Here is a 25,117-nt window from a genome sequence, read left to right as displayed (position 1 = left end):
GAGGATGTTCACTCGGACCGCTCGGAGGAATTCTAGCCCTCCACCGGCTCCCCTCCGCCCTCCCGACGTGGTGTCACTCTTGGGGACTTCTGGGGCCGTCCCTTAGGGGGGGGGTTCTGTCATGAGCTCTCTCTCTGCCTGGTAACACGTGCTGATTGAAGTCTGATGACCTCCACCTGTTCCTGCTCTGCTCTGCCTCACCCTCGTTACCTACCAGCTGCACTGCATTCACCACTCATCATGCCCTCTATATAAAGCCTTGCTTTTCAGTCCACACTTGTCAGATCGTCTGCAACCAGCACCAGTTACCTGCCTGTTTATTGAAAACGCCTCTGACTCTTTGCCTGTGATCCCGGACCCGCTCGACTACTTCTGTGTTCTCCAGCCCCGGTAATCTTGACCTGCCTTCCGTCCCTCTTCTACGAATACCGCCTAGTCCTTGACTGTACTGCTGCTTCGTTTCAATTGCTGTTGTGTGTGTGTTTCCCCCAGGACTTCCCGGATCATCCAGCTCCTGCCTTCGCTGTTCGGCTACTGGGGGAACACACACACGCAGACTCTTGGAACTCCTGTACCCCCCCCGGAACCCCTGAAACCCCCAACCCTTAAATAAACTTTTGAACGTGACGCAATTGTGGTCCTCGTCCTGTTTGGTGTCTGACAGTTACGTTATAAACTTTATCTTTCATACTAGCGCAAACTTTTCCTTTTAATACCCCAGAAAAAAATACATAAAAGCCCTGACATGTTTAAATGATTTATTCTCGTTTAAAAAGAAAGAACACAGCGAAGCAATGGTATCATTCGTTCATTTGATATTCAATTGAGAATCCAAAATGGACTTGTTTTTTCATTATTTGTTTATGAATGTGATACAAACCAACAAATAATGCTTTGTTTTTCAGACTTTTGATTTCATGATCAGATCAAAAGTAGAACGTTTAAAAAACGGCCTCAGGCCCAAAACTGATTTTGATATTTATTTTTTACGATTGCTCTGACCCAGAAATTATTTATCGACTTCCACAGCCAGCTGCTGCTTCTATTTTGCAGTGTTAAATCGGACTAGGCCTACCAGTCCGATTATAACTTTACCACACACAATTTAACCTATATATATTTAAATGACCACTCGGACAGAGCAACAGCATATCTTTTCCCCCCTCGGCAGTCTAATCGAATAGGTTTTTCTACTCCTATGCTCGAATAGCGTAGCCAGAAATGTTCAAATGGGTGGGCACAGAAAGAAAAGGGTGGGCAAAGCCAATTTGATTGAACATAGCCTAAGAGAAGCCTAGATGAGATACACCATACAAACATTAATCGGCATGTTATATTTATGACATAGTGGAATTTATTAAACGCATTTGATCACAACACAATTGAGACAATAGATTGACCATATTGTACAACTGCAAAGCCTTATCATAGGCATGTTACATACGTGCGTAAAAAGCGCAGCTCAATGGCAATGCAAGGATTTGACCTTATATTTAAATTAAATTAAATTAAATTAAATTAAACATAGAATATTCATCTGTGGCGGCCGATTTTTATTTCGTGGCGCCCCGCCACAGATTAGTCAATGTATGGGAAACACTGTATTTGCTCAATGTGCACTTATGACAGGGTTTGCTATCTGGAACTCCTGGCCATATGAATGAAGTAGTTGACACATTGTACATGGAAATACTGACAGGGTTAAGTCTATCCATTTATATTTAGGCTTCACCCCAGGATGACTGATTGTAAAATTTGTGTCGTAAATCAATCTAAAGATATTTTGCATAGTGCAAATGCAATGCAAAATCCCTTTAGTTTGTTCCTTGTAATTGATGGTAAACAAAATTCTTGTGCAAGCAAACAGAAGGTATTGAATTGATATGATACCTGTGATCAATTTGTCATCAGTGATTACACTATTCGAATGCTACACACAATCTCAAAGCTACAAAAGTGACATTTGCATCACACAGCAGAAGCTTGGAGGAAGGTGAAGCAGGAGGGCAGAGACGTTAAAGGCATCAAGTCCTCTCCTATACCCATCAGGTGGCCTCCTCCGTCAAGTCATACCTGGGAAGAACAGAGCACAAATAGCAACAGGAAGAGACAGGATGTAAACTTCATGCCAATCGGCTCTCTTCAGAAGAGTAGACAATAGAGAGCTTCACCTGTCCCTGGCCTCCAGCTCCACCCACACTATCTTCTCTAGAGACACATACACACACACAAACACAAAACACACGCACGCATACACACACAGACAATCTCATTATAGTTGTCTCTTTGCAGTATTTGAAGAAAGAACAGAGTCCATTCTGTGTGATACTCACTCATTGCTGGGCACAGCTCTATGCCTAAGATTAGCTGCCATGTCTGAATCTCTACTGGGAATGAGGTGATCTTCCACTGCCTCGTCACAGTCTGTCACCTCATCTCCATTCGACTTGAGGCACTCCACAAGCTTTGAGTCCAATAACTGATAGACCAACACACAAGGCAGTTATTTATTATTAACGACAGAGAAAACTCTATTTGGCTCTATTTTGTCTCTTTTTGAGAATAAAATTATTGTATGGCGGTGTGATTGCTGATAACTAGCTTGAAACTATGTGCTGAAATGTTAAATCACTGCACTGTGCCGCTGTTGCTAAGTCACCTTGACTTCGGCCCTCAGTAAGATCTCACTCTCTGGCAGAGCGCGATCTAGAGGCAGCCAGCGGTCCAGCACCAGGTCCGGCTCGGCCAGCACTTCCCTCAGGGGCAGCAGCAGGGCGCCCAGAGCCTGACCCCAGCTGTGAGAAAGCTGCACAGAGAACGCACATTCAGGCACTAGAACTGTCTGTCATAGCCAGTAAAAATCAGTAAGTCAACAACATGGCACAAGCTGATTTTGGGATTTGTTTTTTTATATGTTTTAATTTCCTGACCTTCACTGTGAGGATGTCCTTTCTAGGGTCACGAACCAGGAAGTGAAAGGCTTCACCCCACTGTGGAGAGGTAGAACGATCGCAAATCTACGGGAAAGAAAACATGAATATGCACAAATCATACGAGACCCACAAATTTCACATTTCATTTTGGTAGCCTACTCTATATGACAGACTTGAGGGATGTGCCACACCAAGGACATCGGTAGGCACATGGAAATGGACAGGAAGTCCCACCTTAGTCCGGTTGGAGACGCCCTCCAGTGAGATCTCTGCCCCGACCTTGGGCTCGTTACCACTCTTCTTCAACTAGGACCACAGATAACATGGTACAGAAAACGAACCAATTAGTGAAGCCACCCTCCCCATACATACTGAACACAAAAGTACAATTTAGCTGTTTATTCTGTTTTTGTAATAAGTGTGAGATGTGAGTGAATCCTGTGTAAGTGTGAGATGTGAGTGCATCGTGTGTAAGTGTGAGATGTGAGTGTGCCCTGTGTAAGTGTGAGATGTGAGGGTGTCCTGTGTAAGTGTGGGATGTGAGGGTGCCCTGTGTAAGTGTGAGATGTGAGAGTGTCCTGTGTAAGTGTGGGATGTGAGGGTGTCCTGTGTAAGTGTGAGATGTGAGAGTGTCCTGTGTAAGTGTGAGGGTATTCTGTGTAAGTGTGAGATGTGAGGGTACTCTGTGTAAGTGTGAGATGTGAGGGTGTCCTGTGTAAGTGTAAGATGTAAGTGTGTCCTGTGTAAGTGTGAGATGTGAGGGTATCCTGTCTGTCTGTATGCACTGCACTCACCGGCAGGCCATGGGCCCTCTCCACATAGACAAAGAGCATAGCTGCAGAGGGGATTGTCTTATTCTGATACACCTGCTGGGACTGAAGCTGTAGGATCTAACAGCACACACGAGATGCCATTAATTACACGGTTCAACTGCAAAACAGTGCCTGCCAACAAACTAAAGACTTTCATGTTATTATACATAAATTGTAAAATAATATGCCGCTCTTTTATGAATTATTTTGCGAATAAAATGACATGAGACAGTACAGGACATGATCAATCAAATAAATGGGACTAATGAAAACAGTTGTGCTGTCCCTGTGTACACACAGATGCATTAGCACAGTGGTCCCCAAACTTTTTCTTCCGAGGGCAATCTCACTATGCCTGGCTCTAAGAGAGGGCCAGAGATTCGGAGTATATTAGTAAACATAAATAGCTTAGTGCTGTGAACAACAGCAGTCTACCTTAGTTGAATATTCCATTACATTTAATCATAGGCTACTGCAATTTAATACCATTTTTAGCTGTGTTTATATTGCCATCATGCCATATCAGTGTAAAATGTAGCTCAAATGAAATAATACTAATAAAAAGACTTTAACATTCCCAAAAGTATTAGCAGGGAGTCCCAAAAGTGTATTTTATCCAAAATGTGTGAACTCTGAACTCTGTGTATTTGCACACACAGCTCAAGTTGTGAACAAGCAATGTCCTACAAATAATTTGAAGTTCTCAAACTATGAGAGTTTTATGAAGTGCAGGCAAAAACATCTGAAATGACCACTTTCACTCACCTGATGAGAACTTGATGAATTTGTATGAACATTTGAACGAGTGAATAAAAAATAGAAATAATTATCCCAGAAAGTCCCAGAAATATGACTTGACTTAGTTAGTTAATTAATTTTAATTTAATTCATTTTTAATTAATTAAAAATTAATTGATGCACTTCTAGAATACTTTGAGCACTAATGCAGTCAGCCTCTTGCAGTGTTTGCAGGTAGGCCTACGTTTCATTCCGTTTTCGATGGCAAACGCAAAACAGCGCCAAAACAACCACCAGTGGACAAAAAGAGTATTGCATGAATGAATGGGGGAAATTACGGAAGTTATAGTTTGACGATGTCGTACTCCCATGCGGGCCAGATGCTATATACCGCGGACATGTTTTGGGGGGCCACCCAAAATGAGGTGGCGGGCCGGGCCGTAGTTTTGGGACCACTGCATTAGCACATACATGTAATAGGTGTTTCTGTGAGCACTCAGACAACGCAGTGCTGACAGCAGCAGGGCTAACCTGGTCAAGCCTCGTCAGATCTGTTACTCTGGGCAACCACTCCATCACCAGGTGAACTCGGCCCGTCTTGACATCATTCAGAGTGTACCACTGCAGGGTTGGTGTGAAATCATGACACAAACGCACGGAATACAGAATTATTCACATAAAAAACTTCAGCATTATCTTATTTTTTATGATTCAGAGCTGCCCTGATAATGTTCTCACCTGATCAGTATACTGTGAGTTGATAAGGTCTCTGAGATTAATCTTGAATCTGCAATGGGATTTTGGAAAGAAGCTGTCACATCTACACAGAACCCCTCCGTCTACACAGAGAAGCCCTCAAAACACCTTTGTCTCCTTTCCGTACCTGCCAAGGAAGTCATCCTGGACAGTGTCCTCATCAAACAAGTCAAATTGCACCTTTTGTCCCGGGAGCTGGGTCAGGATCACCTGTGAGGCACCAGAGGGAGGGCCAGACAGGAGAGACTTAATTATATGGAGTCATTACAGCAGAGAGGATCTCTACAGGGGGAGGCCTGCTACTAGCCTGGATGACTTCGCAGAGAGTCTGGCCTAGATCCATAGGCAAACGTTTATTTCCGGGTGGGAGGGCACAGTTTGAGGTTTAAAATCATTAGAGTTCCTTTGAACCGCTTTGAACCAATCACTAACAACCGGCGTTTCGTCATACAGAGAAGTTTCTCTGCATCACGCCTATAACAAGCAAGCGTGCATCTTATCAGCAAACACTCACACGTTTCATCTGCGTAACTCTCGTCAAAATGCATCCTATGGTGTTTTGTGAATGTACCCAAGACAAACTTTCATATAAAAGCATAAGTACGTCCAAAGCGCCACTTTTAAGCTTGTATGCGATGTCGTTTTCGGGTGAAATGACCTTTTGAATGGGAATCCTATAAGGGCACTACTATTTTGATACATGATCTTGTCAAAATCTCTATTTTTAAAACAAGAAGGCTCGACACAACATGAAACTTTGATCGAAGTATCATCAGTGTCTCTACACATGAACTCGAGCATTTAGAACATTGTTGGTGTACACAGAGTTTACTAAAAGAAAGGTTTTGAACAACTCACTTGTTTTTTATGCTCACCGCCATCTTGCAAGGAGTGAGTTGTCCAAAATCTTTCTTTTTAGTAAACTATGTGTACACAAACAATGTTCTCAATGCTCGAGTTCATGTGTAGAGACACTGATGATACTTCGATCAAAGTTTCATGTTGTGTCAAGCCTTCTTAGTGTTTGAAAAATAGCGATTTTGACGCGATCATGTACTAAAGTTTGGCGAGGGTTACGCTTTATTTCACAGGACATTTTGTCCTTTTACTAACTCAACGGTTATGAAGAAATATGCAGGCCATATCTTACTGACTCATCCCAAAACTAGGCTAGCCTGGCCTCGGCCTGCCTACGTCCTTCCGCTCAATTTCTTTTCCCTACAGTACTCCGTCTGGAATAGGTTGATTCGCGCTCGTTTACTTCGGAGGTTGGGCTGCCAACCAACCAGCGAACAGAGGGCGTCCCTTAGAGCGATTACGTTACCCAGGCACGGTGTTTCAATTACTACGTCCCCGCCCCCGAAGTAGACCGCTTGGAATACATCAATGTAGGGAGCAAAAAGGGCTTATACTTATGAAATCTTTGAGCAAATGTGAATAAAAGGCGCAAATAAGGTTGGTGTGAGTTATTTTAGCTCTTTCTAGTTTAGCCTATATTAACAGGAGTGTCACGAACAAAGTCACAGTGGAGTAGGATGTTATATCGTCACTTGAAATAGGCTACGAACGTACCCGAGTCAAACTTTAGTTTAGTAGGCTACATGGTCGCGTCAAAATCGCTATTTTTCAAACACTAAGAAGGCTCGACATAACATGAAACTTTGATGGAAGCATCATCAGTGTCTCTACATATGAACTCGAGCATTGAGAACATTGTTCGTGTACACATAGTTTACGAAAAAGAAAGACTTTGGACAACTCACTCCTGGCAAGATGGCAAGATGGCAGCGAGCAGAAAAAACAAGTGAGTTGTTCAAAACCTCTTTTAGTAAACTCTGTGTACACCAACAATGTTCTCAATGCTCGAGTTCATGTGTAGAGACACTGATGATACTTCGATCAAAGTTTTTATGTTGTGTCGAGCCTTCGTAGTGTTTGAAAAATAGCGATTTTGACGCGATTGTATCAAAAAAGTAGTGGCCCTATAGGATTCCCATTCAAAAGGTCATTTCACCCGAAAACGACATCGCATACAAGCTTAAAAGTGGCGCTTTGGACGTACTTATGCTTTTATATGAAAGTTTGACTTGGGTACATTTACAAAACACTATATGATGCATTTTGGCGAGAGTTACGCAGATGAAACGTGTGATTGTTTGCTGATCAGATGCACGCTTGCTTGTTATGGGCGTGATGCAGAGAAACTTCTCTGTATCAAAGTCAAAGCCAAAGCCAAAGTCTGCTTTATTGTCAATTTCTTCACATGTCAAGACATACAAAGAGATCAAAATTACGTTTCCCACTATCCCACGGTGGAGACAAGACATATTTTACCAATTAGGTCCACAGACAAACATAACATTCAAGTAAACAATATAAAAAGTAAAAATAAGAAGGCACATACAATGAAGAAATAAGAGCAGCAAAATTTGGGTTGAAATTGTGCAATTGTGCATACAGTAGACAGTCAATATAATAGTGCAAAAGTCAGGCCAATAAATGGCTGAGGTAGTTCTGTTTGACCTAAGTATGCAAGTGGCATAGTGGTGCAAGTTATGTAAGAGCAGCAGAAGTGTGTTCAGAAGTGTTTTCAGGACAACAACAACAAGTTGCAAAGTGTGCAAGTGTACAAGTGGAGTAGTGCAAGTGGAGTAGTGCAAGGCAGCCATTGTGGGTCCAAAGTCCAGGATGTTATGTAGCTGAGGGTGGAGGGGGGAGAGGGGGGAGAGAGTTCAGCATCCTAACAGCCTGGTGTATGAAGCTGTTGGTGAGTCTGGTGGTGCGGGAGCGCAGGCTTCTGTACCTCTTCCCAGAGGGCAGTAGGTCAAACAAATTGTGAGCGGGGTGACTTGCATCACTCACAATTGTGGTCGCCTTGCGGGTGAGGTCGGAGGTGTAAATGTCCTTCAGGGAGGGACTGTGTTCACTATGCGCTGCAGGGCTTTCCTGTTGTATTCAGTGCAGCTTCCGCCCCACACAGCGATACAGCTGGAGAGGATGCTCTCAATGGTGCCTCGGTAGAATGTGGTCATGATGGCTGGTGGAGCACTTGCTCGTCTGAGTTTCCGCAGGAAGTACAGGCGGCGCTGAGCTTTCTTCGCCAGTGATGCAGTGTTGGTGGTCCAGGAGAGGTCTTCACTGATGTGCACCCCCAGGAATTTGGTGCTGCTCACTCTCTCCACCACAGCACCGTCGATGGTCAGTGGCAGGTGTTGGGTGTGACCTCTGTGGAAGTCAACAACAATCTCCTTGGTCTTGCTGACGTTCAGCAGGAGGTTGTTGTCCCTGCACCACGTGGTCAGAAGGTCGACCTCCAACCTGTATTGAGTCTCGTCGCCCTTGGTGATGAGACCCACCAGAGTTGTGTCGTCAGCAAATTTCACTATGTGGTTGTTGCTGTAGGTTGCAGTGCAGTCATGCGTCAGCAGGGTGAAGAGCAGCGGACTGAGCATGCAGCCTTGGGGGGCCCCCGTGCTCAGTGTGATGCTGCTTGAGATATTGTTGCCAACACGTACTACTTGAGGCCTCTGACAGAGGAAGTCCAGTAGCCAGTTGCAGAGGTAGGTACTGAGTCCCAGTTTGTCAAGTTTGCAGATGAGTTGTTGTGGTATTATGGTGTTGAATGCAGAACTGAAGTCTATAAACAGCAATCTCACATATGAGTCTCTTTTTTCCAGGTGGGTGAGGGCTGGGTGGAGGGCAGAGCAGATTGCATCCTCTGTGGACCGTTTGGCTCAGTATGCAAACTGGAAGGGGTCCAGGGTGGGGGGGGGGAATGGATTAGATGTGTGACATGACAAGCCGCTCAATGTATGACGAAATGCTGGTTGTTAGTGAGTGATTGGTTCAAAAGAACTCCAATGATTTTAAACCTCAAACTGTGCCCTCCCACCCGAAAATAAACGTACACCTATGGATCTAGGCCAGACTTTCTGCGAAGTCAGAGAGTCTGGTTTCCAGGCTAAAACTAGGCTACATTACCAACATAATTCTCTTCCAATACCCCAGTGAAGGACACATGTAACGTTAACTGTGGAACTTCCTTATAACCAAAGCCCACTCAGGTATAAAATCGCTAAGTGTCATCTTAGTGGTAGGGAATACGTTCGTATTTTAAGTGACAAAATTAAGGTATGACTAAAGTTTAGCTGACGATATAACATCCTACTCCACTGTGACTTTGTTCGTGACACTCCTGTTAATATAGGCTAAACTAGAAAGAGCTAAAATAACTCACACCAACCTTATTTGCGCCTTTTATTCACATTAATTTTGCTCCCTATACTTTCATAAGTATAAGCCCTTTTTGCTCCCTACGTTGATGTATTCCAAGCGGTCTGCTTCGGGGGCGGGGACATAGTAATTGAAACACCGTGCCTGGGTAACGTAATCGCTCTCAGGGACGCCCTCTGTTTGCTGGTTGGTTCGGCGGCCAACTGCCGAAGTAAACGAGGGCAAATCAAGCTATTCCAGACGGAATACTTTAAGGAAAAGAAATCGAGTGGAAGTACGTAGGAAGGCGGAGGCCAGGCGAGAGGCCTGCTCCCACAGGCTGAATTAGAGGCTACAAGAGCGCAGTGAAAGGAAAAAAAAAAGTGTATCTATAAATAGATGAAAGCCGTTGCTCCTGCCGAGCGTCCCTGAGGAGCAGCAGGCCTTGGTGGATCTGGAGCGCGTACACTTACCTCATACATCTCGTTCCACGTGGGGCTGAGGTTCTCTTTGATCACATGACTCTTGTAGGTCACGCTGCCCACGCGGAGCTTGACGTAGGGGTCGCTCTTCCCCTTCCTGCCCATGAAGCTGTCCTCGGCCACGAGGCTCTCGGCCTCCACCAGACGGATCCTCAAGACGCCCTGCAGGACACGGAGGAGATGAGCGGAGTGGGGGCGAGAGCATCTCAGTGTTTATGTCAACATAGAGATGGGACGAGACCAAGAGATAAACAGGATAGGCTCAGCAACTGACAACAGAGCGTGCTTGCAAACAGCATTGCAAGGACATGCTTTTTGCAAGAAACACTGCACTAATCTCATGTCCGTTAGGCTGCAACTGTATATCAGATATTGTTGATTTACAGACAGTTGTACAGGCTGAACTTGTTTGATGAGTTCTCACAAAGACTCTAGTTATGAAGTCAACATTAGAAGAGCAAACACACAAATGTTGTCTGTTGAAGAGGGGGACTCTGCCCTGGAGGGACTCACCTCTGTGGCAAAACCTGCATTTGGGCTGGTGTTTTGGGGCCGCGTCACACACGGGTTGGGGGACAGGCTGGAGCTCCCTGGGGCCCCCTCTGATGTCACGCCCCCTTCACCTTGGCTGGACCCAGGGGACGTGGGACATGGGGAGACAGGGCTGGGAATGGCATCTTCATCCAGCCAAAGCAACTGGGGAACACACATGCACACACACAAAGATGATAAAGGGACACATAGACCATATTAAAGTCAGTAATAGAGATGTATTTGATGTACTTGTATCTGAAGCAGACCCTTTTATGAAAATAATTATCACCTATTATGTGGTGATAACGGTAGTTTTCACATGCAGGAAAATATGCAGAATAACAGAATGTGCTCCGTTACCGCTACAAGAGCTTGTTTTGAAATTGAACTGCATGTGTGTTATTGTGATATATTCTGCAATATACGTAGTGTACCTCACCACTTATTAATATTAGAATACCATGAATAAATACTAACTAACAAGCGATGCCCTCATTAATCTGTAATTCTGTTGTGACAGAATTCAAACCACAGTTCCTGTTGTGAATGTGTGAAGCCCCGCAGTGTGAATGTGTCTGAGGCAGTGGACTGAGTGACCGTCCACTCACCCTCAGCACAGCTTTGAGGTAGAGCCGGCTGGCTTGGCCTGAGTTCTCCAGCTGGAACCCCTGGTCCACGGTGAGCTCTGGGGTGGCCAGCAGCCGGGCCAGAGGAATGGTCACGCTGCCCAGGGACACGGACCGGTCGTCGTCCTTCACCTGAGAGAGAGAGAGAGAGAGAGAGAGAGAGAGAGAGAGAGAGAGAGAGAGAGAGAGGGACACAGAGACAGCAGGGGAGAGAGAGAGAGAGAGGGACACAGAGACAGCAGGGGAGTGGAGGGGTCAGAGAATTCCACAAATGTGGAGACAACTGAGCAAACGCAAATGGAAAGAGACTGAGTCTAGACATCAGGTCTCTGAGTTGATCTGCTTTGACCAGGTGACTAAGCACATCAGTTACTCTGAGCAGTGACACTGAAGGTGGCGGGCAGATTGGCAGAATACTTGTGCAGACCTGAATGTCCATGTCCTGTTTGAGAGGGTCCTGGATGAAGAGGGTGAAGGCCTCCTCCCATACAGGGCTGGTGGTGCCGTACACAGTCTGAGTGGAGCACATTACATTTGTTTACATCAGACACAATGTTTGTGTTTGTGTTCCACATGCACACAATGAAAGTGGTGTAATTTGTAGAATTGCTATACAATATTAGTATTTGTTGCTAACAACTTCCTCTGCACTACTATGTCTGAGAAGGAGAACACATATTTCTTTAGAAGTTTCAAAAGAAGTCTTAAATATATTTAAAAAATCATTACTGATAGCAGCAACTTTAACTCCCTAATAGAGTAAAACTTAGCAGAACAGAAGAGTTTGGCAACACATGACATTTCATGCATCATGTTAGCCCATGTTGACATATGAGAGCTGACGAGTGTTAGTGGACGACTGACCCGGCTCTTTCGAGTGGTGTCCTGCACAGACAGCTGCACAATGGGGCTGGGCTCCTTACTACCTTCCTTCATCTGTGACAACACATCTGAGTCAACACAAACATAACACACAGACAACCAAGACCTCACAGTCTTACACTACACTCTCTCTCTCTCTCTCTCTCTCTCTCTCTCTCTCTCTCTCTCTCTCTCTCTCTCTCTCTCTCTCACACACACACACACACACACACACACACACACACACTCTGTCACTATACCTTAGAGAAAGAGAGACGCAGTTAGCTCAGACAGGAAGTAGAGAATGACTCACCGGAAGGTCCTGGGCCCGGTCCAGATACACCACCAGGATAGCTGCAGATAGCTTGCTGGATATGGTGAGGTTTTGGTTCCTTTTCAGCACCTGCACATAGCAAACAGTCAGCCAATGGCATCACATACCTCCACCTCAGCCTCTGTGACTGCTCCTCTCAGGTAACCTGACTCTCCGCCTAGCTCCACTCATCCATCTGGGATCGCTCCATTGGAGTGGTGTTTCAGAAGGCTGGGCCTTATCAAAAATCCTTGCATATGATTGGATAAGCCACTTGTCCGTCATCACCAACAAAAGCCTTCAGAGTCGTTCTCTGATGTTCTTTTAACGAAAAAATATTGGGTGGATTGGACAACGCGGATGAAATAATAGCAGCATCAATGTTGACGCTTGCTTCCTCGATGCAAGCCGCCATTGTTGTCTGAATCAAAACAGTTTCACAGTCGCTTCTCCACTACGTCACATCTATGAATTTCCCGTCCTGCATCCTGATTGGCTCTACCATAAAATCTGGTGCCGAAATCATTCCTAACGGAAGAGGTCCCAGATGGATGTGAGTGGAGCTAGGCGGAACGGAATTCATCTGGGGATAATCAGGTTACCTCTCAGGCTGCCCATAGCACTTCCCTCAGGGTGAGTGGGAGGCCAGCAGGGGGAGGGAGCAGGGGACAGGAAGTAGTGACCAGAGCTGGGCAGAGCTGTCTGGAGAGGGAGTTAAGTCATTTCTACTGGCTGTGTGCTGTGTGCCGCTCACGATGCTCACCTCACTCAGGCGCTCAGCAGAGGGCAGCAGAGAGAGCCACTCCAAACGTAGGTGGACCTGCCCTGAGGGAGCGTCCTTCAGAGTGAACCACTGTGGAACAGCAAACACAAACACACATACAAACATACACAAATGAATATACGTGCACACACACACATAGACGCACACACAAACACAAGCACATAAACATACATATATACACAAATAGATATACGTGAACACACACACACACACACACACACAAGCACACAAACACATTGAAATATGAATACTTTAGGTAGGTAAATCATTATTTTTATTAGCATAAAGTAACGAGCAAATGAGCAAACAAAAACACTGTGCCCTACATCCTGATCCACCTACACAAGAGGCCAGTTTAACAGGACAAATAGTTTTTGTTTGCACTGCTAAGGAGTAGCCTACGGGAGAGTAAAACCAATCTGCAAGACTCAGCTCACCTCATCCAAAAGTCTTGCTTTCCTTACTATGTCCAAATCCAGCTTGACCCTAAGAAACAAAATAAAATAATGATCAATAAAGATTACGCAATGAAACCACACACCAGATTGAGCCATACAGCCAAAGAGAATGTAGCTACAGCACTAACAGGATTAAAAGAATCAAGTTCACATTTCTACCATTAAGTAAGCAAATACTAAGCTCCCCTGGAAACACAATTCGGTATCGCATTAAAATGACAGCATAGTTCTTTTTTATGGTTGAAAGAGGACATGTTTGTAGATGGACCCAAGTGTAGTTTAGACATGCGTTTCCTTTCTTTTGGGCCTCCCTACACAGGAACTCATGTTTCAAATCCACAAAGGGAGAAATAATGGCAACAATACAAATGACTATGTAAAGGCCAGTATTTCCTATTTTTCTTTTAAAAAATCAAATAATATAAATGTCAATATTCAAAGATGTTAACAAAGTCAACAATATGTTAAAGCTCAAAGAGTGAACTCCCTATACTATTTGGATATTTGTAAAAATGCTGAATGCCAGTTACAGGTGAGATCCTCTGGATAATGAAATAGTGTGACATAAACACTGACTAAACCAAAGTGTTACGTTGGTTACGTGGTTAAGTGTTACGTGGCCCACTGGTTAGCACTCTGGTCTTGTAACCGGAGGGTTGCAGGTTCAAGCCCTGACCAGTGGGCCGCGGCTGAAGTGCCCTTGAGGAGCAAGGCACCTAACCCCTCACTGCTCCCCGAGCGCCGCCGTTGTAGCAGGCAGCTCACTGCGCCGGGATTAGTGTGTGCTTCACCTCACTGTGTGTTCACTGTGTGCTGTTTGTGTTTCACTAATTCACCGATTGGGTTAAATGCAGAGACCAAATTTCCCTCACGGGATCAAAAAAGTATATATACTTTAAAACTTAAAGTATTTTTCTAAGAACTGTGCCTGACCATGTCTCTGTTTGGGTTAACAGTGGTAACCTAGCACTACCATCACAAGACCACTATGTTCCTCAGTGGATGGTCCTAGATGGAACGTGTGGGTCACAGCACCCTCAGAGAATGTCATAAAATGCTCCCTTTGTTGATGATCTAAAGGCGATGGGAATATCATGGCCTCCAGTTTGATCATCTAACAAAGCCTGATTCAGTTCTATGGCTAATGTGCCGCTCAGCTTGGAGCCTGTGGTCTGCTCATACAGTCAAAAGCACGGCTCTGAGGGTGATCACACATGGATACAGTGGGAAGTACCTCCCCAGGAAGTCATCCTGGTCAGGGTCTTTGTCAAACACCTCCACCTCCAACTGCTGTCCAGGCACTTCATGGACAATGACCTGACAAGCCACAAAAACACAGCACACCAGCAAATAAACAGACAGACAGATACAAAAGATGAAGATTGAGAGATTAGTTATGAAGAGAAGTTTATGGTTATGAAATAATCAGTGGGAGAGAAATCATCAAAGTCAGCTAAGCCCACTCTGCGTGATAGTCTTGCGTGAGGGGCAAAGACAAATTAGCTTTTTTTTCTTCAGTAATTTTGTGTCAATGATTCCTGGGACACTGAAAGACGGGGGTGCACAAAATTTGTTGGGCCCCACAAGGATGACATGGAACCATTGTTTTTCGTTTTGATCCATTACCCTCCCTGCCGGACTGGACCTCCCGAAAGGAAACGCAACCGTATTCACAGAACTGCGAGTCTGTCAGAACAACACTTCTCCTTCACAGCGCTCCTTATATTGTGTTTCCCATACATTGACTTATTTGTCGCGGCCCACCACAATATCAACATTGACCACCACACAATGATTTTCCAGGTTGTACTAAATTGTGCTTAAATCTGGTTCGCATCATAACCACGCTGTGCTAATTTGTTAAAAACTGTTGCATTCAAGTTAATTCTGCAAACCAACCACCACAAATGGAATTCAATTCTCTGGGAAACACTGTATAATATACAAATTGTTGTTGCAATTAGCTTGTTCAACGTAGGTATCCTTTGTCCCTTTCCTTCTGTAACATTACACTTCACTGTAGTACTTATAAAATATATATAATAAATAAATATATATATATATATATATATATGTAAAATATGCCCATCTCCAGTAGCACCCCCCCACCGGACTGGACAGTTTTCTATGAATATCTCAAGAACCGTAGGGCCTAGGAGTACCACATTTTTTAGTATGTTGGTCTCAAGGGGCCATGTCAACCCATCCCATAACCACTCATTTGAGTACCACCTAGTTCAAAAAGAAAAGGCGAGCAAAAAGCCAAGCAAAATTGGAGTTGTAGGATCATTCTGACACCCTCTGAATGCATGCCAAGTTTCGTGGAATTACGTTCATGCATTACGCATGCACACACACACACACACACTCACAAACACATGCAAACACACACATAAAGATACATGCACACACTTGCAGGCACACACACACACACACACACACATAAACGCACACACACACACATAAACACACACACACACACACACACACACACAGGTATGCACACATTCACTCACATGCACGCATCCATACACACACACACGCATAAACACACACACACATAAAGACACACGCACACACATACACATACAGTAGACATGTAGGCATACTGTACATACACACACATGCACACACACAGGCACGCACACGCACGCAACCCACACGCATAACCACAAACACACACACATGCACAAACACACCCACACGCACATACACACATGCACACGCACACACACACGCACACACACACACACGCACACATACACACACGCACACATACACACACACACACAATCAAGATGTTCAGATGATAACCAAAAGCAATACACTTGCAGCATCTCTTTGTGCTTTAAATAGAAGTGTAAACCCATGACTCAAAACATTACTGAAATCAAAGGGGCAGTGAATACAGTGGAGTAGTGTGCATTTCAGAACAACACACTGAAGTACAGAATTATGCACACCAGGAAATGGCAGTGCAACACAGGGTTAGTGGAATTTCTCTGAACCGTCAGAGATGTTGGAACTTTACATGTGTATTTTCACATTCAAATACTTTTTTGTTCTAGGCCAAAGGTTGCAATTTCAAAATGTTGTTGCAGTGTATCGGCATTCTTGTGTTTGGCCCAGTAGTCTGTTTATCTGACTGTTCTGAGGTCAGAGGGATTTTTTTTCACACGTCACAGGATTTTCTTGGAATACACTGGAATGAGTGTTTGTGCTATGTAATGGCACACCACAGATGCAAGAAAAACATGAAACACATAACTGTATCATATCTGAATGACAACATTTCACTACTTCAGACTCTAACCTCAAACTCTAAGATTCAGTAACTACAAAACACAAAGTGTTGGCCAACCATATTTGCTCGCTATGACTCACTTGCACATATCCCAATCACTGCAGCCTTGAGACTAGAAAACCCATAAATCTCTCTCACCTCATACATCTCACACCACTGGGGGTTGAGGTTGTTGTCCACATAATGGGAGGTGAAGGTCTGAGTGCCCACCCTGAGCACGGCGTAGGAGTCCGACTTCCCCGCCATGAAGTTGTCCTTAGAGGCCAGGTTCTTAGCCTCTAGGAGATGGATGCGCACAATCCCCTATCAGAGCCCATCCACAGAAACACACACACACACACACACAAACACACACACAGACTGAGCAGGAGGCCAATACAGTATCATTAATTACAAATCCATAACACTTCAAATGTACTACAGAGGTCCTAAGGGAAGTAAATGTGTGGTGCAGCTCCAGAAAGCACACAATGATAGCAGAACCCACAAATAGATGCTGACCGCTTTGTTACACGTCATATTTTTTCAGCAGATTTGTCAGTATTTACTTATATGACTTTAGGTTATTAGGTATTTAGGTATTTCATATAATCAAATTTCAGTACTTGCTCCACTGACCTCTGCGGTGGGTTCTGCTAGCAACACAACACATTCAGCAACACTCAGCCGTAATAATATTTGCCATGGTCTGTCTCACAGAGGAGGTGGCTCATTGACCCCTCTCTGAGTATTGAGTGGATGGGTTACCCGTGGGAGAGGGGAGCGGAGCTGCGCAACGTGCAGGTCGGCCACCAGGGGGACAGTGAGGCGATTCGGTAGGACCAGGAAGGAGGCGATAGCATCCATTATCATAGTATCCGACATAGCACTGAAAATGAATGCAAGGGTTGCATTTTGTGGACAAGAAATGGAAAACACACCGTTGGACAGAAACAAAGACATTCAAACATAAATTGCAAGTTGCCACTAATCAAACAGTGGGATCATATTGTGGAAAACCATGCTTCTCAACCACTCAAAAAGAGCTTATTAAAGAACTGTAAATCATGGCAGCCATCCACCCATTCTTAATGTTCAGCCCACAGAGAGATAAACAAAGGGATCAGTAGGGCTAATCCATTAGGATGGTCTCAGCACACTGGGTATGGAGCACAAGGAAGGCCTTCCAGAAGCCGGGAAAAATGCACTCACTTCAGCCCAGGGATGTGCAGCAGATTGGTTAGCCCAGTCCAGTTGATATCAAGCTTCTGTAAGAATAGAGCACCAGAGAGTGAGAAAGATGGCCCCGCTAGCCATTAGCTTGTGTTCAGACATAAAGCACTGGGGCCAGAGGAACAAGTGTGGACTGACTCACAGGCCTCCGGATAAAGAACATGGTAATGGCGCCTACTAGAGGAATATCCCCAATCAGAGGCTCTAGGATCACCCTCAGCATGCCATGGAACTGGTGGGAGATGAAAGGAACAGAGAGAGAGAGAGAGAGAGAGAGTACATAAGCAAACAAAATAGATGAATCATTAAACCTTTCAAAAATTCATAGCTTGAGTTTTTCACCTGTATGCCCTTGACTCCTGCTTTGCAAAAGTACTTCTTCACCTCCACGTTGATCTCCACATCTCCGGCAAAGCTGTGCAGTGCAAAAAGGGGACAAAGTAATAAGGGTCCAGGTGTCACTTCCTCTAGTATACTGTCTTATACATTGACCCCAACTAAACTAAGCATAAGAGATTGGCCTGATGTACCTGATGAAGAGGTCCAACATCACCTGTCGTTTGTCATGTTCTGTGTGGGCCTTCACACCCACCACTTTCATGGGCTAAAGAGAAAAGTTCACTTTTACAAAGGTGAAGATGTGTACAACATGCCCCTAATGGACCGAATCATCATATACAAGGGGGGAATCTCACAATGCATGTTTGGGTTGGTAGAAATATGACACTTTAGTTAATGAATTCCATAGTAAAACTAGAAAACGTAATTCCAGGGAATTACCAGTACATGAAAATGCAAAACATATGGTGTGAAATATATTGTTAAAACAGATGATGTGCTAATTGGCTAACTATGTTAACAATGTAAACAAGTTGTCTGTGCTAACAATATTAGTTTACTGACTTAGCTAATGTTTTTTAGCAGTTATGCTAACCATGTTAAAAATACTAACAATGTTACTTAGCCTAACTTGACTAATGGTTGCTAGCGGTTATGTTAGCAATGCTAATGTTAATGCTAATGTAATGTCAGCTAATGTTTTCTAGCAGTTATGCTAACAATGCTAGCTATGCTAACCATGCTAGCTATGCTAACCATGTTACATAGCTTGGTTGCTAGGCTGTTGCTAGGGTACTTGAGGTGGTTGCTATGCTGGTTGCTAGGTTAAACTTATTGGTTACTATATTGGTTGCTAGGTTGTAACTGTGGAAGTGGTTGCTTAGCTGTTGCTTTGGTATTTGACATGGTTGCTAGGCTGTTGCTAGGGTATTTTACATTGTTGCTAGGCTATTGCTATGGTACTTGAGGTGGTTGCTAGGCTGTTGCCAGGTTAGTTGTGGTGGTTGCTATGCTGGTTGCTAGGTTAAATTTATTGGTTGTTATATTGGTTGCTAAGTTGTAACTGTGGAAGTGGTTGCTAGGCTGTTGCTAGGGTATTTGACATGGTTGCTAGGCTATTGCTAGGGTACTAGAGGTGGTTGCTAGGCTGTTGCTAGGGTAGTGATGGTGGTTGCTATGTTGTTGCTAGGATACTTGAGGTGGTTGCTAGGCTGTTGCTAGGTTAGTTGTGGTGGTTGCTAGGTTAGTTGTGGTGGTTGCCTATGCACTGTAATAAAACAAGCTTTTCCCGAACAGTGTGTAGGTCAGTTCTACCTTGTCTCCGAGATCAATCTTGGTGAAGCTGAAGGTCTGCAGGTAGGTGTTGGAGGCTCTGATGGAGGGGGCGATGGTCTCCACCAGCAGCTTCTCCAGATACTGCCCAATGAAAGGCCAGGCCTGCTGGATAATCTGCAACCCAACAAGCATGCAGGCACAGGAAGAGACAATAAGAAGGCTTGAAGGCGTTCTTAGTCCATCAGTCATCAGAGGGTAGCTATGTACTCTATGTGTCTCAGTCAACTTTGACACAGTGAATATCGCTGTATGTGTAGGTTCTTAATGGTTATTTTGAATCTTACATTTGTCATGGTATATCAAGGTACCGGTAATTCTTAAATAAGGAAATCAAAAGACAATTGAATGACATTACAGCAAAAAGATTACTAACAAAAACACTTATACACAACTGTAATACACACTGTGGGCAGGAACTACGATGAACTGTCAGTATGACATGTTGACTGGTCTCATGCAAGAGCAACACTGTGCCCCAACCTACAGACCTGTATCCTGTTTCTGATGAATGCAAAAAAGGTCAGGGGAGGTAAAAGGAGGGATTACAGCTGACCACAGAACAAGTGGAAGGCCTGGGGGAGTATAACAGAGTGCCATCAGCCAACTTAACATAATAATGAATGTAATGTTTCCATTGGTAAAATTGGGGCAGAGATCTCTTAGGCCACGCTACGTTAATCTAATAGTGGAGCGGTGTGAATGCCAGACTGGACGGACCAACTTCTGACTTGAATAGAACGTAACCCCATACAGGGACACACACACGCACAGAGCCAATTTGCAGGTTCGCTCTCTCTCTCTCTCTCAAATTCAAATTCAAAGGAGCTTTATTAGCATGACTGTTTGGATACAGTGTTGCGTGTGTGAGCTGAGGCAGAGGGAGATGAGCACTGCATCCACCGTGTGACTCAGGAAGTGTGCCAGGGGAAGCATGTACAAGAGCAGCCCTGACCAAACCCTGCTGACTAGGCCTCCACAATCTCACTATACTGTTACTGTTATTGTAAGACTCACCTTGTTGACCCATTCAACCTTCTCCACATCAGGGAGATGAACCTGTTAACAAACAAGACAGTAATACTTGGATTACTTTAAGCAGGTCAGTGTCATTAAGTTGTTGTTAATGACATAACAGAGACATAGCTGGGGTGGGGTGGGGTGGGGGGGGTTGTTTCAAACAGTAAACAAACAGCAGATTTGTGTGGCCTGACCCTAAATCTAAAACATGTCCAGCTGGCATATTTGACCCCTTAGCACAGATCTGCGCTGAAGTTCCATAACTTGTTGGGGGCCAAGCAAGGAAGCCCCATTGTGTTTCTACCTTTTCTTGACAGGTTCAAAACTGCATGTGTAGGATCATTGACACCCTCTCAATGCATGCACAAATGCATGGTACAAATTTAACTGAGGACATCTGTACGCACAACTCTTTCTTACCATGGCACTGCTGTGTTTAGAAAAATGTCTTTACTTTGTATCGCACCAACGTTGCTGCCCAAGCTGCCCTCGCGGCACCGAGTCACCGTACAGTGACTGCAAGTCTCTCAGCTATACCAGGTGTGCAGTGTGTGTTCTGGTGGATGATAAATGGAGCGATGCGATGGACCAACTTATCAAACTTCCCAGCAGACAGGCGAAAGTACTTGTGGTGCTTCTCCTCAACAGCCACATATTTTGCACATAAGTGTGGAACACTCCTTGCTCTTCCTTCGTTCAGTGCTCGCACATCCCACCTTCTTCTTTTCTTCAGGCGTTTCAGGCTTCTTTGGTGGTAGTGTCCTACTTTCAGGCTCGACATACCGCCCCCAGTTGGTGGGGCAGAGTATCACAGTTAATTCGCGTTTACTCCTAAAAACCTGTGTGGTGGTGAAATCTTGCTCGTTTTCCAGCAGATCCATGGCGGATTGCAATCAAGAGTGTTTTCCATCCCTGCCGTGCTTCCATTCCATGTAGATGACAAGACCGAACAAGACTATACTAATACTGAATCCGAAGTAACCCGCAAGGTACACGGGCAATAAAGCACCCAGGCACTTTCCGAAAGACCATAGAACTGAGACAGCATGCTCTCCCGGACTACTGTTCCTCTGGCAGGGCCGAGTCCGCAGCCTCTGAATCGGTACCAGCACTCGGCCCTTTTGTCTTTTTTATTTTCCACACTGAACATAGGCAAAATGCCCCATTGACATCAATATGTTTTATATAGAGTCACCACACTGCCACCTGTGGTTGTATATTAACGACTTAACAACTTATTTTTTTTTTAAATATTTGTAAATATATATATAAAATATTTTATAAAAAATCTTTGTATATTCCCACAAGGTGTTTAGGTGCTCTGAAAATGAGAACCAAAATGATTTTTTAGACTTCTAAGGTCTGCTGTTCAGACCCTGAAGGAATTTATTTTCTGTTCATTGTTTTTTTGTGAGAGTGTTTCTACTTATCTCAGTAAGGAAAATAAATCAAGAACCTATGTTGAGTACAAATATGTCTTCTGAAGGCTTAAACAGAGCCCAGCCAAAAACTCCAATAAAATTTGTATCAACTTTGAGGGACAGCTATGACCATGCAGGATTATCCAGACCAAACGTGACGATTTTGCTACATACTATTCCTATTTATGTACCAGCATGCAAAATTTGAGCCTCCTACATAGTTTAGTTCTTGCGCTGTGGGCTTGTGAACTTTGACAAAAAAAAGAGGCTGGACAAAATCGACACCCCCCTCCCCCTGTAAAACTGGCTGTATCTTGGAAAGTATTGATCTTACATAAAAGTAATTTTACAGTGTGTCTCCTGGGTAACATAGGTACACCTGGTAATTTTTTCAGAATTTTTTGAGACCTAAGTGCATGGGCCCTGGTTGAATTAACGTGGAATGACCCAGCTGAAAAAAAGTTTTAAAATGTTTTTCTGTAATTAGATAGTAATTTACAAATCGTAAAACAATAATTTTAATAACATTACATCAATATTTGCCAGGGGTATGAATCATTTTGTTCTTAACTGTTTATGCAGTATTAAATAGTATTAAATATATATATATATAATTAATATATACTAATGTGAATCACGGACTATCCTACAACCAAAGAAAGTAAAGGTGATTAGTAGGCCTACCTGCGTTAGCCAAATAAAGGATGGGACTGCACCCTTCACAAACCGTAAAATAAAGTTTATTAGTTTTACAGTTGTCTACAGTTGACAGTTCACCATCAGTCCACACAAACAATTCTGGTTTCCTTGCACTAGCCATTTCGCCGTAGCCTATTCTGTCTGATTTTAAAGCGCAAGTTTTGCAAGTTTTGGTGAATTTCTGTAAAGACACAGTGCCACCTGTAGGCCTGGGGTATGAAGTAACGTGTTGAGTAGTGTTGAGATGGATCCGTTTGGACGCAAATATTCTTGATACGGTTCCAGGGAAGAGGGAGGAAAAAAAGATTGGTTTGGTACGCGTGGACTGGGCCTGAGTCTCGTCGTAAGCAAGCGGGCAAGTTGAATGGCCTACTCCAGAACTAGCTGTTGTGAAATTGTTGGGAATTTAATTGATTAACACACTGAATTTGTGGCCTCGGAACCAAATCTGACAGCAAGCAGCTTTGGAGTTTTGGAAGTAGGCTGCAGGCAGGCAGATGGTGGATACATAACTGGCTATGCAAACACAGATCCGGTATAAACACTGACCCCCCCCCCCCCCCCTAATTATGACTTATCTAATCTTATCATTTTTACTTAAAATCTCATAATTATGGCTTTATATCTCATAATTATGACTTTAAATCTCATAATTACGACTTTAAATATCATAATTATGACTTAAAATCTCATAATTACGACTTTAAATATCATAATTAAGACTTTCAATATCATAACTTCAGCAGAGCAGTGAGATATAATAAGATTTAAAATTTTGATTTTAATTTAAATGACGTGCAAAAGTCTCACTAAAGCTTACTATATCCTGGGTTCATAAAAAGTGTTACCAAAAAAAATATTTTATGGAAAGTAATTTTCGTTGGCTTAAGGATGTTAATTTTTTTACACAGTATGAATTATAGTAATTTCATATTTGTTTCAAAAAGATAATATTGTAGGTGGATCCCAGTTTCCTTAAGCAGGTCAAAGCAATCGAGAAAAACTGTAGGCCTAATTGTTTACCCTGTTCACTTGTAGTGATTGCCTTTTGATCAAAATTGTTTTTGTGCTCTTTAAAACATTTTCAAAATCTCTGTTGTTCAGAAGATTGTAAAGAGGCCGTATGTAAAATGTGGTGCTTTTATCCGATCGTGCACTTCCTGCGACGCGGTCATTAACTCCCTCTCATGGCTAGCGACAGTGTGTCCGTCTACTCTGTTGCGCACCAGCTGTTGCCTCTATGCCTGCTGCAGGAGAAATTAAAGGGGTTAGCCCCGATGGTTTTAATAACTTTCCATGATGAGCTGTCTGGAACTGAAGCAGGAATGGTTAGCATATTTTCTAGCTAATATTACAAAACCCAAGCTAACGAAATGCAAATATATTACTAAAATACAACTTAGAACTAGGACTAGCCTAGGCAATTTATGCACCCCTCCCACCGAAGAGTTTGTTTATTTCTTTCCCCGACTAGCGCGGTAAAGTGCAAACACACGAGCACAAGACGGCTCAGAGCTCCGCTCTGCTAAGGTTAAACGGCGGATCATTCACGAGAGGATTTTGGGATGCACAGATTCAACGCAGATCCACAGATCTTGTTAAAATGGTGAAATACATTCATACCGCTGACATATTGAGGAAGAAATATAGCCAACCAAGCTCAAGTAGCTCGGTGTAGCCAGGTGGGCCTTGGCTTACATATGCCTAGTCCGGAAATTAGGGTTTTAAAAAATAACGGCACAAATTACCGGCCGAAATTCTGTTATCGGACCGATAGCCTAATAATATTTAAATTTTTCACTTATCGGCCAATAATATATCGGCCGCCGGTTGCTCAGTTTTAAATGAACATTTGCAGTTCATTGAGAATAACGCAGGCAGGTTACACTTACAAAACCCTCAGGGTACAATATCCTTTGATGTTTTAGTTGCAAAGTAAAGTCTACTTACCTTTGACATAGTGGCTTGTCACGCTTTTCAAAGTGGAACTAACTCATAAGAGCTACTGCTTTTTAAACACAGGAAGAGCTTGCTTCTGTAATCTTGAATTTCAAAACTGACACAGACTCTGTTGGTAGGTGTGGCATCATTTTTTGTCAGTAGCCTATAACAGGATATTTGTTTTGCAAAATTGTGTTGTATTACTTTGCCTGGTATATATATATATACACTCTTAAAAGTGCTGGGTTATTATTTTAACTAAAGCACTGGGTTAATGACATTTTTACTTTTTATTGGGTTATCATAACCCATGCTGGGTTATTGTTAAGACCCAGGTGCT

General features: G+C 43.6%; 1 protein-coding gene across 4 annotated transcripts; it reads right to left on the bottom strand.

Annotated features, from left to right (window-relative positions):
- Window positions 1–1,331: 1,331 nt before the first annotated feature.
- Window positions 1,332–24,900, bottom strand: LOC121713529 (extended synaptotagmin-1-like). Of its 4 annotated transcripts, none has more exons than XM_042098193.1 (28): window positions 24,787–24,900; window positions 20,714–20,755; window positions 19,679–19,813; window positions 18,556–18,629; window positions 18,368–18,440; window positions 18,168–18,257; window positions 18,005–18,060; window positions 17,561–17,681; window positions 16,952–17,116; window positions 14,744–14,826; window positions 13,489–13,537; window positions 13,031–13,120; window positions 12,268–12,357; window positions 11,958–12,029; window positions 11,521–11,607; window positions 11,076–11,225; window positions 10,447–10,629; window positions 9,925–10,095; window positions 5,367–5,449; window positions 5,222–5,270; window positions 5,015–5,104; window positions 3,728–3,823; window positions 3,168–3,239; window positions 2,931–3,017; window positions 2,660–2,806; window positions 2,334–2,479; window positions 2,172–2,208; window positions 1,332–2,073 (listed from the first exon to the last, which is right to left on the bottom strand). In XM_042098193.1, exons 1-28 carry the CDS (start codon window positions 24,793–24,795, stop codon window positions 2,068–2,070), a joined length of 2,553 nt encoding a protein of 850 aa, XP_041954127.1. In that variant the 5' UTR covers window positions 24,796–24,900; the 3' UTR covers window positions 1,332–2,067. The 4 variants fall into 4 exon arrangements, with proteins under 4 accessions (XP_041954127.1, XP_041954128.1, XP_041954129.1 ...); XM_042098195.1 differs by lacking the exon at window positions 1,332–2,073 and adding an exon at window positions 20,188–20,271 and having other exon boundaries at window positions 2,080–2,208; window positions 24,787–24,898; XM_042098194.1 differs by lacking the exon at window positions 2,172–2,208.
- Window positions 24,901–25,117: the final 217 nt, after the last annotated feature.

Source organism: Alosa sapidissima, chromosome 7 (genome assembly GCF_018492685.1).
Source record: "Alosa sapidissima isolate fAloSap1 chromosome 7, fAloSap1.pri, whole genome shotgun sequence".
Classification (NCBI taxonomy): Eukaryota; Metazoa; Chordata; class Actinopteri; order Clupeiformes; family Clupeidae; genus Alosa; species Alosa sapidissima.
The sequence above is the reverse complement of the archived record's forward strand: the minus strand, read 5'-3'. Positions and strand labels throughout refer to the sequence as shown.

Bases quoted from the DNA above. Each gene is read 5' to 3' on its own strand.
- LOC121713529 (XM_042098192.1), bottom strand. The intron at 11,608-11,957 runs GTCAGTCGTCCA...TGCTCCACTCAG, and splicing joins ACACCACTCGAAAGAGCCGG to ACTGTGTACGGCACCACCAG. The intron at 3,240-3,727 runs GTGAGTGCAGTG...CTGTGGTCCTAG, and splicing joins AGAGGGCCCATGGCCTGCCG to TTGAAGAAGAGTGGTAACGA.